Source organism: Telmatherina bonti (genome assembly GCF_933228915.1).
Source record: "Telmatherina bonti genome assembly, chromosome: 15".
In the NCBI taxonomy this organism is placed as follows: Eukaryota; Metazoa; Chordata; class Actinopteri; order Atheriniformes; family Telmatherinidae; genus Telmatherina; species Telmatherina bonti.
In genome coordinates this window covers 33,292,704-33,310,563 of record NC_136613.1, presented here as the reverse complement: position 1 = coordinate 33,310,563, position 17,860 = coordinate 33,292,704, and the positions used below count along the sequence as shown (strand labels likewise).

Here is a 17,860-nt window from a genome sequence, read left to right as displayed (position 1 = left end):
CCATCCATCCATCACCCATCCATCCATCCATCCATCCATTCATCCACCCATCCACCCACCCATCCATCCATCCGAACATCCATCCATTCGTTCATCCATCTTTCCATCCCTCCATCCATCCATCCGTCCATCCCTCCATCCATCCATCCGTCCATCCATCCATCCATCCATCCATCCGTTCGCCCATCCGTCCATCTTTCCATCCATCCATCCGTCTGTCCATCCATCCATCTTTCGCTTCCTGTATTTGGTCCGCTTGAAATGGGCCAAAACCTGTTTTTGTAGGCGGACCGCTTCTTTGGTCCAAATCAGAATTTGTTTGGCGCATTCACATTTCCCCAAACGAAGCGGACTTTCTAAGCAAACGGACTCGGATTAGAATAAAAAATGTTGATGTGAACGCGCCCTTGATGTCATGCTCCATCCTTCCCTCACTCATGAACAAGACTCTGAGATACTTGATCTCCACCACTTGGGACTGGACCTCATTCCCGACCCCGAGACGATAGCACACAGTATCCAGTAAAAACACAGCAGTGTGGTTTTTTTTTACTTCAGAAAAACTGAACTTTTCTTTGTCCAAGTGTATGCAGCACACTTCCATGACATTACATGTTATTTTGCATCAGTTTTTTTTTTTTTTTTTACCTGAGATGGAAATTGCATTGATGCATAAACATCTAACTGAAACAAGTCCTTAAGCAGCACAGTAAATACAATAAAGTGAGCTGTAAGGATGATATTTGTGATGAAGGTATTTCTTGTGGTTTGTTTTCAGTTCATTTGTGGTGGAGAAGCAGCCTTGCATGCCCACTCATCCACAGAAACCCCTCATCATCAAGACTGGAGTGCAGTTCACCACCAAAGTCAGGTATCATCATGTCCGATATGACTAGTTTGCCTGTTACTATTTAAGCTTTTCTATACTTGTACATCTGTGTGTTAGAATTTTGTTGTTTTATTGTTTTTTTTCTGATTTGGGTGCTGACAGACTTCTGGTCAAACTTCCGGAGGTGGATTATCAGCTGAAAGTGAAGACGACATTTGACAAGTTTGTTTTATTTCAATGAAAAAACATTAAACTTGAACATTTTTCTACTGTGTCATCCTAGCAATCATATGATAAAACTTTATTCGCCTCTGTGTGTCTGCAGGGATCTTCCTCCAGGCAGAGTGTGAGTACAAACCACCTCAGCGAGGATGTGCTGCTGTTGTGTATTTTTTCTACAGTTCAAATCTCACACAAATTCAGGAGGATTGTTGCTCATGAGAAAAACATTAGCTATACTTAAAACAAGGTTACAACTGTTTTTATTATTTAACACCAAGTTGTTTAACTTGGACACACATGAAAACTGAATCACAACTAAAACTGTCTAGACATTCTTTCCTCATATAATGTCATCATGTCAATATAAACCAGCTCCTCTAGATGCTGTGCTAAATGTAATGATTAGCTGATTTCAGCAATCCATATTTCATTCCCAGTAGAACATAAAAACAATTCAGGAGGCTGAAACAGATATTTGATCATTTTAATGGAAAATCTGAGCTGATTGTGAACCTGATGCAGCAACACGTCTGTAAAAGTTGGAACAGGAGCAACAAACAGCTGGAAAAGCAGCTGGTAGGAATAAGAAACAACATGAGAAAATTTGTCTGGTCTCTGGTCTGGTTTCTGGTTTGGTCTGTGGTCTGGTTTTTGGTCTGGACTCTGGTCTGGTCTGTGGTCTGGACTCTTGTCTGGACTGTGGTCTGGTCTCTGGTCTAGTCTTTGGTCTGGACTCCGGTCTGGACTCCGGTCTGGTCTGTGGTCAGGTCTGTGGTGTGGACTCTGGTCTGGACTCTGGTCTGGTCTCTGGTCTGGTCTCTGGTCTGGATCTAAGCGCTCTGCAGGTTTATATTCTCTGAACGTGTCACAGATGTATTCTGGTCCTAAACCATTCTGGGATTCTGTAAACAATCAGCAGCATTTTTAAATCCATCCTGTGACTGACTGGAAACCAGTATAAACTGGAAACCAGTGTAAAGCAGTTAAAACTGGTGTGATGTGTTCAGACCTCCTGGTTAAAGCTCTCGCAGCATCTGGTTGTGGTTTCATGTGCAGGAATTCTGTCAGTCAAAGTCATGAATGTGTGGTTTTACCTCCGTTTCTCCTCAGAAGTCGTCAGTTCTTCATCCTCACCAACAACACCAAGGTGATGGACATCGAGGACTACTCCAACGGCTGCCTGTCGGTGGAGTTCAGACACCTGGTACGACCGCTTTCCCTGCTCCGCCAACGTAGCCAACGTTTTGTTGGTTTTAAACCTGAATCAGCGCGGCTGTTTATGTTTAAGGCGACTGAAACAGACTTTGTGTCTTGCAGCAGCTGAAAGAGAAGAAATACATCAATGGCACGAAGGGGAACGAGGTATAAGACCTTCATCGCCTCAGCGGAGCAGAGTCCAGTCGAGTTTTTCCTCGTGTGTGACGATGCTTTGTGTTGGAGCGTCACTCTGACATGTTTGTTTTTCAGAGCCTGCTGTCTGTTACGGAGGAACTGCACTCTCTCAGTTTTGAGGCCTGCTTCACCGTCCAGGGCCTCACCATCGACCTGGAGGTCAGCAAGTGAAGTTTTTTCATTGTGTGTGTTTGACTGACTCTGTGCGCCGTCATTGTTTTGTGCTTTATCTGCCCACAGACGTGTTCCCTGCCATTAGTGGTGATTTCTAATGTGAGCCAGCTGCCTGGCGGCTGGGCCTCCGTCATGTGGTACAACCTGCTGACAGATGAGCCGAGGGTGAGCGTTTCCATCGCGATGTCGGACAACATGCTGAAACTAAAGCAGTTTATATAAAAATGTTAAGAAGGCTACCACCCTAAAGCATGACTTAATCAGATAATGTAAAATGATTAATTTAATTAAAATGAACACAGCGTGGCCTCTTGTCTCTGGCAGGAAGCTGGTGATTTGGTTCATAACTTCATGAATAAATATTTTTTTGGTTTCAGACCAAATGTGTTTATGACGACTAAAACCTTTGGCAAGCAGGTGACCTGACACTGCTCTCTCATTGGTTTTGTCTCCCTGGGATGCAGATCTTTGCTTTCCTGACCAATCAGCATTATTTTAACTTCTCACGACACTAAATGGATAGCAAACAAACTGATAAAGTAGACCACAGTAGTCCAGTCCTGGAGATCTACCTTCCTGCAACCTTTAGATGCAACCCCTGTCCAGCACAGCTGAGTCAAACAGCTGAATTCCTCTTCTGCATGTCATTTAGCTCTGCAGAGGCCTGCTAACCAGCCACTTATTTGATTCAGGTGTGTTGGAGAAGGGCTGCACCTAAAAACAGCAGGATGGTAGATCTCCAGGACCGGACTTGGGTGCCCAAGTAGACAAACTGGAGGAGAAGATGGTAGCTGAGGAAGAAATGAAAGAAGCTTGAAAACTTCTTCAAGAAAAAAGCTTTTTACTTAATTTTTACCGGAAATAAGTAAGATAAATGAGCTCATTTATCAGAATGAGAAATATGTAATATGTATGTAAGTATATACACAAAGTTGACTTGACGAAAAACAGCATTAAACAGTTATCTTTAGCAGATGCATTTATCCAAAGCAATGTGCATACACAGCTCATATCACGGTGGGTATGTTGGGGGGGGAGTTAGGGTTCATTGTCTTGCCCAAGGACAATGTGGCACATAGTCAGGGGAAACATGAACTCCAAATTTGTAACAGACAGTTACAAGCCCTTCCTCCCAAGCTAACATTTTTTTGTAATTGGTTTAGTTTGCCCCATTCTGGGATTGGACCCCTGAACTGACTTTACTCACAACACCACTTATACCACTTAAAGTTTATGCAGAACGACCCAGGTGGGACTTGAACCCACAATCCCCAGCTCCGGAGGCTGATGCCTCATCCATTAGGCCACTGGGCCATTAGGCCATGTTTCTATTTTGTTCTTTTGCTGTTTTCTGTGGAGTCGCACGCCGGCTGAACAACTGGCTTATCGCTACCGTTAGTGAATTAAACCTTTCCAGCTGTTGGCTCTTCTTGAAACTGGTGCGTGTTGAGGAGTAAAATGGTTTAAACTGGTCTTGTTTCTCCTTAATGGCCATGTTGCACTTTAAATAACTTCCTACTTACCTTTCCTCCTTGTTTTATCTGCAGAACTTGGCGTTCTTTGGTAGCCCACCTCGGGCCAACTGGAGCCAGCTCTCTGAGGTCCTCAGCTGGCAGTTCTCCACCTTCGCAGGTCGAGGCCTCAACAAGGAACAGCTTGCCATGCTGGGGGAAAAGCTTTTGGGTATTTTTAGATTGTTTAATAAAAAACCAAGATAAAACTGCTTCTTTAACACGGACAGACACGTTGTGAGGAGTTTAGGTAGACTTTAATGTGACATGTAGCAACTTATTTTATTTAAATGCTGTGATGAAGCCATTAAAGGTGTTTTCTGTGTTTTTGTAGGCCAACATGCCTCCTGTAGTGACTATCAAGTGTCGTGGTCTAAGTTTTCTAAGGTAACCACCGTAATAGTCTCTATTTTAATGTGATTGTGCCCCCTGGTGGCCAATGAGAAAACAACTTCAATAATCTTGACTGTATTGTTAAATCCGAGTTACACACGCTCAGATTTGAATTCATCTCATGAATATCAGCAACAATCAGGGCCAGATTTAAAGTACAAAGGCCCCTGGGCCCAGAGTGTCCCACAGGCCCCCCCCTTCCCACCGCAACATTGTGAAAATTGTGAATGATACAGTGTGCAACGACATTTCTAACATCTCTCAGCCAGTGGTACCAAAATCAATATACTAGACTCTGTGGTGTAACTATCTGGCTTTTATTTACATTTAGTTTCATATCAAAACTCCCATTAGTCTCCAAATGGGCCCCAAATGGGCCTTAAGTGGGCGTGGGCCCCTGGGCCCGTGCACATCATGCCCATTGGATAATCCGGCCTTGGGGACGATGAAATGTAAAATTCTACCTGTTCTTTCTACTTCAGGAGAATATTTTAGGAAAGCCTTTCAGTTTCTGGATGTGGTTGGATTCAATCCTGGAGCTCATCAAGAAGCACCTCCTGCCAGTCTGGAATGAAAAGTAGGTCATCGATTTACTTCTCAAACCACACCGTCAACCTCCTATTTGTCCCAGTAAGTCTTCGCTGTCTGCTTTACTGGAACTGTTTTAGAGCTTCATTTCTCCAAGTGCAAGTTCTTAAAGTAGTTGTAGTAGGCATCTGATTTTTAAAGTTTTTAGGACATACCACTACAAACGAGAGAAAACCTGTTGAATATGAACCCCTTTATGATGGCAGTAAAACTGCTCAATCCATCGCAGGGTGACTAACAACTGGTCAGCCCCATCTACTCCGCTCTCAGTGGTGCTCCAACTGAATGCAAACAACCGAGTAGTAGTCTCTCGCACCTCGCTGTTTAAGCTCATTATTACCACTACAGAAGCCACGGAGGGTCACAAATGTGAAAATGTCAACATGTTCTATTAGTTGGAGTCCCGTCAAGTGATGAGGTACAGAACGATACATAAATCTGTTTGGTTATTGATGCTGATCAGTTACCTGCCTTACTTTTGTTACCAAGCTACTGCTAACAGCTGATATCATGGTGTGAAATGGTGTGACTAGAGGGAGGACATCAACCCCCTTGACGAATCAGCTGAAATAAATGACAAAACAGGAGGAAAAACTCTGGGAAAATCCATCTGAGGTGGCCTGCTGGTAGACTTCTATGAAGAGTAACAGCAACTTACCTACTTTACGGCATCTCTGTCGTTTTATACAGCAGAAACAGTAAATGATGCGACTCAAACAGGAGGATAAAGGAGCTGCTGGACTACCTGCCCTGTTTCTAACATAACACCAAAATAAACTTCACTGTTAGACTGAATGAACTTACCAGTCCAGCAGAAAGCTGCAGCCTCCACCTCAGTTCTGAAGTCCCTCATCATGAACTGTCTTCATCTGGTAAACGCTACACCCATGTACACTCTCCTTCCTTCTGGTTATTTCCTTTTCCGTACTTGATTATTTTTTCCACCCTCTCATGGGACAAAGAGCATGGATAATCCTCCATTTTAATATAGAACGGCAAGTTACATGACCCACATGTGGATTTACAGCTAAAACATGTAAAGGTAACAAGTTTGCCTTCCTTTCGGCTACCCTAGTCAGCAATGACGATGCAACATGTAGGCATTCTGCTGGGTGCAACCCAACATATGTCTTTATAAATGACTCATCCTAAGCTACGAGAATGCTTTCATTTGGATGTGATTGTAATTAGACTTTGATTAATTACATGTTTATAAAAGTTTCACATATACCTTTAAGCAGAATTAAGAGTCCTTAGATATGGTTTTTAACAAATGCTTTTATTGTCATATAAAGAACAACAAAAATATGTTATAGCATTACAACACGGAATGGTAAATGAAATAAAGTGCATCGTAATAATGATAGTAAAGTGCAAAAATCCATAAATACTCACTGTGTAAACATCTGCACAACTGTGTAAATAACTCTTGAAATAAATTGTAAATTTTGGAAGGTCAGCAACGGGGAGAATGTGATCAGGTTATGGCAGGGGTGGGCAACTCCGGTCCTTAAGGCAGCAGTCCTTCAGGTGTAGGTAGTTTCCCTGCTGCAACACTGTGTTGCAGCAGGGAAACTACCAGGGAAACTACCTACACTTGCAGGTCTGTGGCCTCAGGGACCAGAGTTGCCCACCAGTAGAATGATTGAAGACAGTTGATTGCTATGGTTTATTGACATGTCTGCCATCTAGTGGTGGAAAGTGGTAACACGTTTCTATGGGCCGGTGCTTGTCACAATTTTGTGACTTTGGCACCTGAAGAGTTAAGACAGTTGTGCTTCTACATGCATTTTTATATAAAAATTACTGAACAATGGACAGTGTGTTCATTAAATAAAGGGAGAGAGGACTGTACAATATTGGAGATCTTTATACTGGTCATGACTTTTCCTCCTCCAGTCACATTTTCATTGTTATTTATAAATTAGACACTTATTACAGGGAAATATAACAGAATTTCCATCTGAACCATTAAGCCATACTTTCTATGATACCTTTTCTTCTAAAGCCAACTTAAAAATATCTGATATCCAGTTTTTCAGTTTCAGTTGATATCAGTCACAGAAGAAAAGCATGGAGCGAAGATCTTGGTGTGTCATTATCAGACGAGTTTTGGGAGAAATGCTTGTCCATATTGTCCAGAATATTTGATTAAATATCTCCTTTATGTGACAAATGTGGTGCTGATGCAGGACTTCTTTCACATTTATTCTGGTACTGTCTGGTTCTGTATCATTTCTGGCATGAAATAGTTCATTGGGCCTTTTGATGGACTGGTGAGCTGTCCAGGGTGTACCCTGCCTTTCGCCCAAAGACTGCTGGGATAGACTCCAGCTTCCCCGCGACCCTTCATTGGACTAAGCGCTTAGGAAAATAAATGAATAATTAATTGGTTTTCAACACAGAATAAATTATTTTACAACTTGACTGTACTTGAGCCACATTTTGCTGTTAAAAAACTAACAGCAGCCTTGCCCATCCACCAAAGGCAGGTTCTAAAAACCGAATGCTTGCTGCAAAGAAATGATATTGAACTAGAAACCCCCCCCTCCCCTCCAAGTTTTAGAAAGTAGCTTATGTAGACGAGATGATTTCTGTCTGGGAAAAGGCAAAGTGCAGGCCCGTTTTCAGGAGATCTTGAAGCCTCTTTTGGCAACATTAGATAAAAATTAAGTGATTATTGTTGAGAAATTGCCTTCTTCAGGTCAAGTCTCAGCAAGATTGTTTGCATTGGAGATTAGTAATCACACACTCAGGTACAAGTTTAAATATTTATTTACAAAATGAGAAATACACAATACGGATCCGGGTTCAGCATTCTTCTCCCTGTTCCAGACAGAAGTGGGTCGGCTCAGGCAGTCTGAAGTCTGAACCCCGACTAAGTGTCCCTTGAACCCTTTTATAGAAATGCACAAAAATGTAGATTGATGTGCGCCCCTCTGCAGCTCTCTCATGCAGCTGAACGACCGAAGAGCTTGAAAGAAGAAAGCAGGAATGACTGAAAGTGATGGGTCATGAGAAAGTAACAAGGACATCTTGGCCTTCAGGAAAGGGGTGTGAAACTTGTTGAGCTGAACGGAAGTCTTCATCAATTATAACTAAAATACCCAGTATGTCCAGTCCGACATATCCCAGTCTGGACTCCTCAACAACCTGCAGCCTCTGCTGTGGAGAGAAGCTCATGTTAAGTTCACACCCATGTATCATACATGTATAGAAAGAAATTAATACAATAATGCAAATGAGAAAATATGAACAAAACAGAGTAAATATATATATTCCTTCATCTTCTACCCCCCTTTTTCGTGTTGTGTGTTGTTGTTTTGGCTTTATACTGTATTCTTGTTTTGTTTTGTTTAGCTGTTTTCCTCCTTTGTGTTGCTTGTATGATACGTCTGTTATTCTGTATCCTAAACACATGTTCTGGGAAAATAATAATAAAAAGCAAAACACTGAACAAAACAGGCAAACCAACAGTAGTAGAAACGGCTTAAGTTTTAATGGTTTAACGGTTTTAAGGGTTAAAATGGTCTGAAGCAAAGTGTAAAACTGTTCGTAGGCTGATGGATCACGATGTGAAATTCCTTTTTGAATGATTTGGATGTTGTGCCAGGTTGTTATCAGTCCATGTCCCTCTCTGGTAGTATGGGGGGGGTATTAGTGCTTAAGGAGCTGGTAACTTGCCCATCTGGAAAGGCAGCATCGGTACTGAACAGCAGGTTTCAGAGCAACGTGTCATGGCTTTGCACATTTCAGTAATACGATGCATCAGAACCCATTTTAATTCGGGGCTGTCTCTGCTGTGGTAAAATTGTTGAAGCAGTAAAAAGTTGGCTTCTTGTCATTATCTTTGACTTTTTTCCCTGTTTCTTTTTCATTTCCAGTTTTTTACAGAGAAGAAGCAAAAGAGACTTAATAATGATTAGAAAAGGGGTTTTATGCTGAGATGGAAGGGAATTATCAGGAAACAACAAAGATTCCCACAATTTAAAGGTCATTTTCGTTTTCTTCTTCTTTTACCATGTGTGCAGCTATATCATGGGCTTTGTGAGTAAGGAGATGGAGCGGGCTCTGCTGAAGGACAGAGAACGTGGAACCTTCCTCCTTCGCTTCAGTGAGAGCCACCTGGGAGGAATCACCTTCACCTGGGTGGAGCACAGCGACAACGGTGAGGGCGGCTCTAATCAGCCACCACACAATGTGTCTTCATACCGAGACAAAATCACTCCTCTCTGCAAGTTTATTTCCTTATTTAACTAATTAGATCAATATATTCAATTCAGTTCAGCTTTATTTGTACAGCGCAACGTCAGGACAATGTCATCTCCAAACAATTTACACACTCATCAGTTTGAGCCAATTTATAATAATAATAATAATAATAATAATTGCCCTGCGATGGACTGGCGAGCTGTCCAGGGTGTACCCTGCCTGTCGCCCAAAGCCGGCTGGGATAGGCTCCAGCTTCCCCGCGACCCTGAATTGGAATAAGCGGTTCAGAAAATGAATGAATGAATGAATGAATAATAATAATTATACATTTTATTCGTTGGGCGCCTTTCTAGACACTCAAGGTCGCCATAGATCACACATGATAAAACTTCATTAAAACAAGTTGAAAACAACAAACATTAAAACAGACAATATAAAATAAAAACCTGGCTAAAGGAAACCAGCTGATTGCATTGAGTCTTGACTTTAATCCAGTTTCCCATCTTGAGCTGCACGAAGCGACAAAGGAAAGGAAAAAAACTTTTACAGGACCTCCGGCAGAACCCGGCTCAGGGAGGGCAGCCACCTGTCTCGACTGGTTGGGGTGGAAACGACAGGAAAGGCAGACCAACATTCACTGCAACTGTTATCCAGGAAGACCTGCAGAGGAAAAACATGTTAATGATGCCAGAACTGTCATATGTTTCCACATGGAAGATGAGGAGCAGAGAGACAAAGAGTTCAGTGCATCATGGGACGTCCCTCAGCAGTCTAAGCCTACGGCAGCACAAATAAGGGATGGTAATCACCTGACTATAACGGAAGGATTTAAGCTTGATCTTAAAGGTATAGACAGCGTCTACCTCCCTAACCCTGACTGGGAGCTGGTTCCATCAGAGAGGAGCCTGATCGCTGAAGGCTCTTCCTCCCATCAAACTCACTCTGGAACCACAAGTAGACCTGCAGTCTGAGAGCCAAGTGCTGTTTGGTATATATGGAACTATGAGATGTACAATGGAGCTTAGTCATGGAGAGCTTTATATGTGAGGAGAAGAATTTTTAACTCTATCTTGGATTTAACAGGGAGCCAATGAAGAAAGGCCAGTACTATTATGCTCGATGAAAAACTGAATTTTTTCCATAAAATTGAGTTTTATGTAACATTTATCCGAAGTTGGGCCAGTTAAATATTCATTCATTCATCATCCTAACCGCTTAGTCCGATGAAGGGTTGCGGGGAAGCTGGAGCCTATCCCAGTAGTCTTTGGGCGAAAGTCATGGTACACCCTGGACAGCTCGCTAGTCCATCGCAGGGCCAGGTAAATATTCCAGCGCACCTATCTCAACCTGATTTATTTTTGTTGCAACAGGTGATGCAAAGTTCAACTCTGTGGAGCCATACACTAAAAACCGGCTGAGCGCTCTTCCGTTTGCTGATATCATACGAGACTACAAAGTGATTTCAGATGGAGTTGTCCCTGAAAACCCCCTCAAGTTCCTCTACCCCAACATCCCAAAGGATGAGGCCTTTGGACGCCTCTACAACAGTCAGCCAAGCAAAGGTAAAGATCCAATGTAATCCAGTTTTATTGTGTGTTTTTCTGTTTTAACTGTGTGATTAGAATAACCAACATTAATCTCTCTTATCTTTTCTAGTGCACCCGTACATACCATCTACCCTCATCCCCATCTCAGAACTGCGGTGAGTCCTTCATACTTCATGTTTTAATGTCTGGTGAGAAACTTAATTTATACTAATAATGTTAGTTGGTGCTGTTTTTTCTTGTGTTTCACATCCATGCGTATAATATACAGTTTCTCTGCTATTCTGTGGGTTTAATGTGTAACTTACTGCCTTTGTGAGATCCAGTTACGCTGGGGTGAGCATGGTGCAGATTGTAAACACACAATGCAGGATTTAGTCAGTGATGTGATCAGCTCAGCAGGTATTTGACAGATGAGAGTGAAACAGGGTCACAAGGCTCCATATGCTTACTTCTTCTGACTGGCTTCACATTTTCTTGACCAGCAGCATTTTGCTCATAAAGGAACAAGTTGTTAGGCAAGCTTGCATGGTCAGTTTGACAGGCAGCCTCTAAAGTAATGCAGGCCTAGACGACTGCATATCGTTATTCTATATTGGTGATATAGTAAATTCAACCTGTACTATAATTATTAAATGGAGCAGCTTTACAACATTAACTCATGTCAAATTCACATTTCATGCGGGTGTACATTATGTCAGGATTGGGGATGGATGTTATATGGTTGCTGCGTGTTTATTCTTTGCAGGGGGCGAGGGGTTTGTCTCCTGTGTCTATCTGTGTATTTTCTCCATATATCAAAATACAGGAGATTTAAGGGAAAATAACTATATGGGATGCTGTTGGGAAACAGGATAAAATACGGTAAAACTGTAGACTTGACAGCTATGACATAATCTGACCAGTTAGAGAAATCTGAGGACAGTCAACCGGTGCCTTAGTGTAATATTAGCATTAGCATTAGCATTAGCATCATAGACTGTATATTAAAGAGGTTAGCATGAATGAATACCAGGCTAAAACATGTTGTATGTATGATAAATCTTAAGGTTCGAAGGGTCACTACTACTAAATAAAAATGGCATGCCCACAAAAACTCAGTTTTATACGATTTAATGAATCAGTGTGGCAGACAACTAACTGTTGTACAGAGCGTGAGCATAGTTTTTTGTACTATAGAGAATCTATGAGGTTAGCTGATGTGATGTACCCTAAGACCTGTCCATCTTGGGTTTCCCATCTGAAACCAAAGCACCTGCTGCTGCAGCTCTTAGGGGAGAAATCTGCGACTGGATTTAGTTTAGGGACAAACTTTTCTGACCAACTGAATGGCGGGTCAAAATGACCTCTTCACAGCTAAAACATGTTCTTTCCTACTAAATTCTATATTACTTTATTGTATTTATACGTTTAATTATATGTTATATTATTATATATTATGTCATGATGTGTCAGAATTGAACCTTACACCAGCTGCTTTACTGGGTTAACTAAATACCTAAATGAGCATTCAGCTCTAACAAAACAAGTTCCTCATCTTGTGCTATTTTTGGTCCTGAAGAGCAACATTCCCTTAGTAACCGTGCTGCTCTGGGTTGTTGCCTCCACTGTCTGAAAAACTCCAACAGAAGCAGCCGTTAAACTTTCCACTTACAAACCAAGCTTGTGGGGCTGAGTGGAGGAGAATCTGCAGCTAGCTTTGGGGTAAATTCTGTACTTTACCCAGCAGCAGCTTGCTGCAGCTAGATTCACTTTATCCAGCAGCAGCTAGCTGCAGATAGATTCACTTTATCCAGCAGCAGCAGCAATTCGCTGCAGATGACTTCAGTTTCCCAGCAGCAGCTAGATTCACTTTATCCAGCAGCTAGCCACAGCGGGATTCACTTTACCCAGCAGCAGCTCTCCGCAGCTAGATTCACTTAATCCAGCAGCAGCAGCTAGCCGCAGCTAGCAGCAGCTAGATTCACTTTATCCAGCAGCTAGCCGCAGCGAGATTCACTTTACCCAGCAGCAGCTAGCCACAGATAGATTCACTTTACCCAGCAGCAGCTAGCCACAGATAGATTCACTTTATCCAGCAGCAGTTAGCTGCAGCTGGCTTCAGTTTCCTATCAGTATCATCAACTAACTTTAGTTTGCCCAGCAGCAGCTAGCTGCATCATGTTCACTTTATCCAGCAGCACTTAGCTGCAGGCAGCTTCAGTTTCACAGCAGTAGCTGCAGCTAACTTTAGTTTACCCAGCAGCAGTTAGCTGCAGATTAGGGCAACATAAACTGGTCCTACATAAAGCTGAGGGCTTGTCTTCTTTAAATCTGGAGGGGAGGACTAAGTTTTCTTTTTCTTGTGAGATAGGAGTGTCCTAAACATCCCAGGTTAGGTAAGAGGGTGAAAAACTAAAGCCAGTTTGAATCAGTGGGTGTGTTTTCAGTCTATTTTAAGCAGCAAAATCACAATTTTAAAAAAATTTAAAATGCTAGTTTAAACAGCAGAATGTGCGTTTTCATGACAGTAAAGTCTTGTGTGTTGTTTACTTCCCATAAAACTTATTTTAGGGTGTATAACCCCTTTAATTACTAATATCTACAGCTGTTTTTATATAGTTGCTGCAGGTGTTGTAGATGTTACTGTAAAATTCATGCAGGTTCTCCCGATGATTCTCTGCCCTGTTTTTCTGCTGATTGTTGCTGGGCTTCTATACAGATGTAGTGGCTGCTACATCTGTATAGAATGTATACAGATGTAGCAGCTGTTTTTTCTTGTACAGCTGTTTTTAGTATCTTTGTTCCTTCCTTATAATTCAGCAGTAAACTAATGAAAAAACACAATAGTGCCATAGTATCAACATTATTATTTATAAATCTCTCCTTGGCAAAGCTCATTTATCTGGCGAAACACTGACAGAGTCAATTTGCTTGCCATGATGCTGTACAGGACAAGGTTCAAATACAGAAATAAAAGTCAGGTTAAGAAATGACCGGATTATCTGTGGTATTGATTACTGCATTCAGAGCCCAACTTTTGATCTTTCTCTTGTTTATGTTCCAGCTCAAATGCAAACACCACACCGCCTTCCTGTCAGTCTCCCGAGCCTCCAATGACTCCAGGGGAGTTTGACATGCTCAACGAACACCTGTGCTTCGACATCGACACTGTAAGTTTTCCCGTGCTTTCATGGTGGAGCGAGTGCTGTGTGTTTATTTCTCAATACAATCTCAATACATTCTCATAACAGCTCAGCAGAGATGTGTAACCCAGGTGCCATAAAGTAAAGTTCCTGTCTGGCAGCTGCTCCAACCAGTCATTAAACCAGCTGTTAGTGTAAACATTTGTTCTAAACATACAGGTAGATCCAAAAACACTTTGTGGCACCTGGATTATGCACCTCTGCAGCTCAGTGACGTTATGCATGTTCAACCATGAGTTTTAAATAAAGGTTTTAATTGAAAGACAATTGATAAAAACCAGAAACTTCTAACAACTCTTTTAGTTTTTTAGCTTTTTTCCCCAAAAAAACTGTCAAGAGTCAAAGATGTTTTATTAGGTTTAATTAGAATTTTTTTTATCCTAGACAAGTATCATTGTTGGCAACAATAAAGATAACGGGGATCAATCCATTCAATTCAGACATATTGATAATGTATTGGATTATAATGGTGAGAACATCCAAGAAGTGCACATCTGGAAACTATTTACTAAACTTCAGAGTGAGTTTCTGCTTCAGTTGCATGAGTGAAACTGAAGACATGTCTTTGCTGCTAATGTAATTCCGTTTTTGGTTTACAGATGAGCTCTCCATATTCAGAGTGAAGCAAGATAAAACAATGTAATCAATGACTTGATTCCAGTCTCTGGTAAATGTCCTGATGTGATCTTCATCTTTGTTTAAAGAAGTTTAGTTGTTTAACTGGAGTCGTTGCTTGTCTAACTGCTTTTTATATTCCTTTTTAAATATCAGTGTTTATTAAATACCTTTTTTCTTGCAATCTGTTTTTGATGATTGTGATGTGTGTGAGCTCGACTTGTTCCACTGATGGACCACCAACGTCTCTTATTTTTAGGTAAAAACTCCCACCACGTTGCATACTGGGCCGAGAGCAAGCCTTGTAAGGGATGCTCTCCAGTTGCTTCAGTTTACAGACATTATTGTAGGATGAAGTTTTGTTTAGGTTAAAATGGTCAAATCTAGAAAATAATTAGAAAAGACAGAGAGGAACTGAATCATGCTACTTTAGTCCAAACTTCAGAAATGTGATTCCATCTTATCCTTTTGATACATTTCACAATGTGCTTATCTTTAACAAAGATGCAATGTAATAATAAAACTTAGATGTTAAACATTCAGCTATAAATGGAGTAAAACATGAATTTAGAGACTGATCCGCATTCAGGACTTAAAATTCAGGGTCTGAGCAGATAAAAGATTTACGATATTGTGTCTCATGAGACTGACAGATAAGATATTCAGGACTAACTACAGCTGGAGTTGGACAGTAGTTAGAAGGTTTTGGTGAAGGAGCATAAGGATGAGGAAGAAAACCAAACCATGCCAACTTTATGTATAAAGCAATAACAGTAAGTAAGGACCAAAGTGCTGAACAGTAAGAATAATAATACGTAAACATTTAAAAAGCATCAAATAAAACATCATTGAATTGTGTAAAATAAGACACAGCTGAAATAATAAAAGCAAGATTAAAAAAGCCTCTGACCTTACCGCATCCTTGTCACATCCAAGAGCAGCTGGTCAGCTGACCTGAGTGACCAGGAGGGGGAGTGGACATGCAACTGCTCAGAGAGGTGGGGGGGGGACAAGACGACATGACTTTGGATGTGAATCTGAGTATTTACTGGGATTTTCTAACACAACGAGCTCCAAGGTTTACAGAGAAGGTCTGAATAAGAGAAAACATCCAGCAAGCAGCAGTTGTGTGGACCAGAATGTCTGGTTGATGTCAGAGGAGAATGGACAGACTGGTTGGAGATAATCAAAAGACAACAGGAAGACCAGTAAGCACTGGTTCCAACCAACATATACAGAACATCATCTCTGAACCCGTCCAGCCTGGAAGCAGATGGTCTCCAGCAGCAGAAGACCACAGCGGGTTCCCTCCTGTCAGTAAGAACAGGAAACTGAGGCTACAATTCACACAGACTCACCAGAACTGGACAATAGAAGATGGAGAAACGTTGCTGGTCTGATGAGTCTCCAGTTCAGCTCCACATTCACATGGTAGGATCAGAATCTGCTGGAAACATCATGACAACATGGATCCATCCTGCCGTCAGGATCAACGCTTCAGGCTGCTGCTGGTGGAATGGTGTCGTAGATATTTCCCAACATGACATGGTTTAACCTCCACAGCCTACCTGAGTCCTGCTGCTGACCATGTCCATCCCTTTCTGAGCACAGTGTAGCATCTTCTGATGGAAACTTCCAGCAGGATGATGCACCATGTCACAAAGCTCACATCATCTCCAGCTGCTTTCTTCAAGGCAGAGTTATCGACAGTTCTGCATATCCAACTTTCAGGTGAAACTGACAGAAAATGTAAAAAAATGAATGCATTATTTATATTAGATCATGCATGTAGGACATTTTAAGTTGAATCACATGACATTTATTCATTATAACACTTTACTGCAATAAAAGCTGACAGTTGTGGATATACAACAACATAAAATGTATTAATAACTTATCATGTGTCAGGAGTCCGCTTGGTATGATGATGTCCAAATTTCCCAGTTCACAGGATGAGTTAAGTATTATCTGAACAGTATGAAGAAGAAGAAGAAGAAAACTGTTAAATATAAGCCAGAACATTTGCACTGGAACATTAAGGGCCCCATTCAAGGTTCAGACACTTCTCTTTTGTGGTTAATCATCTTATTAAAGAACCGCATCTTGTGCAATAAGCACTGAATGGATGTATATGTTAGTTAGAACAAATCTAATTAAGTTCACTTGTAAAGTGGATTTTATAAAAAGCCAAATAATCCTGACTTTCTGAGTTGTGTGAATAAAATGTATCTGACATTAAACTATTAGAGCAAATATAGATAACAGATGTTGTCAAAGCTTGTGGCAATAAAAAAGAGTGTATGGATTGACAGGGATGCAGAGCATCCATCCATCCAATTCATTGGTTAGTTGAAGAGAAAAAACCTGTAATTATTATGATTTTACACATTTTTATTCAACCATCTGAGAAATCAAGACTAACCGTGAATTGTGAACAAATCTTGTCTTTATTGAATATTGCTGTATTCTCAACCTAATTTAATTTAATATTGATTCCTAAATGAGCATCAGTAATTGGTCTTATGTCCCTATAGAAGAGAATCATGGGGCATGAAAGACTCTGGTACTTTATTTTTTACACGAGAGCTGAATCAGTGTTGCATTTCCATGCAGGTTTTACAGATTGTATATGAAAGAGTCTATGGCAGGAACCACATCACTAATGTAAAGTCTTTTCTGCTCAGTTTTAAATGTGAGAGTAAGCTTTGCAAAAAGAGGTTTTGTTGTTTCATAGTTTTCTATTCATTGTGTTTGCTCACATGTATCACCCTGGAGGTAACTGCAGCGTCTGCAGGCAGCTCAGCTCTGCAGCTTTGAGACTTTTATTTTGAAAGCAGCCGGAAAGTGATTATCTGCAACGATCTACTTGATGTGTGAGTTCTGGAGAATCACGTGATTCTCGGTAAGCTGAGTCCCGTGTTCACCAGGAAGAAAATGTATATAAAAAAAAAACAATTGCTGTACATGTTGTTGCCCTCCAGGCTTGATCTCATTTCCTCCATGAATAGAAAAAATAGTCTATGTTGAAGAGTTGAAAAGCACACATCAATGAAAATATTCTGCTTTCTTGTAAGGAAAAAGATAACATAGAAACATGATTAAAAAAAAGAACTTTTAGATGATAATTCTATAGTTATATTACTGAAGCAAGTACACTGCTTCTTCCTAAAGAAGCCGCAGCTCTTTTCTTCAACT

General features: G+C 41.1%; 1 protein-coding gene across 1 annotated transcript in view; it reads left to right on the top strand.

The window, feature by feature from the left end:
• LOC306766918 (signal transducer and activator of transcription 4-like) overlaps positions 1-14,673 on the top strand; it is a gene marked incomplete at its 3' end in the record, with an annotated part of 33,289 nt that extends 18,616 nt beyond the window's left edge. Inside the window, exons 10-24 of the mRNA XM_079254776.1 lie at positions 779-871; positions 992-1,051; positions 1,155-1,175; positions 2,162-2,255; positions 2,369-2,413; positions 2,519-2,602; positions 2,684-2,782; positions 4,165-4,300; positions 4,463-4,515; positions 5,004-5,098; positions 9,141-9,277; positions 10,692-10,883; positions 10,978-11,023; positions 13,912-14,017; positions 14,650-14,673. Coding sequence (XP_079110902.1) covers positions 779-871; positions 992-1,051; positions 1,155-1,175; positions 2,162-2,255; positions 2,369-2,413; positions 2,519-2,602; positions 2,684-2,782; positions 4,165-4,300; positions 4,463-4,515; positions 5,004-5,098; positions 9,141-9,277; positions 10,692-10,883; positions 10,978-11,023; positions 13,912-14,017; positions 14,650-14,673 — 1,285 coding nt within the window. The remainder of the gene's footprint in view (positions 1-778; positions 872-991; positions 1,052-1,154; positions 1,176-2,161; positions 2,256-2,368; positions 2,414-2,518; positions 2,603-2,683; positions 2,783-4,164; positions 4,301-4,462; positions 4,516-5,003; positions 5,099-9,140; positions 9,278-10,691; positions 10,884-10,977; positions 11,024-13,911; positions 14,018-14,649) is intronic.
• Positions 14,674-17,860: the final 3,187 nt, after the last annotated feature.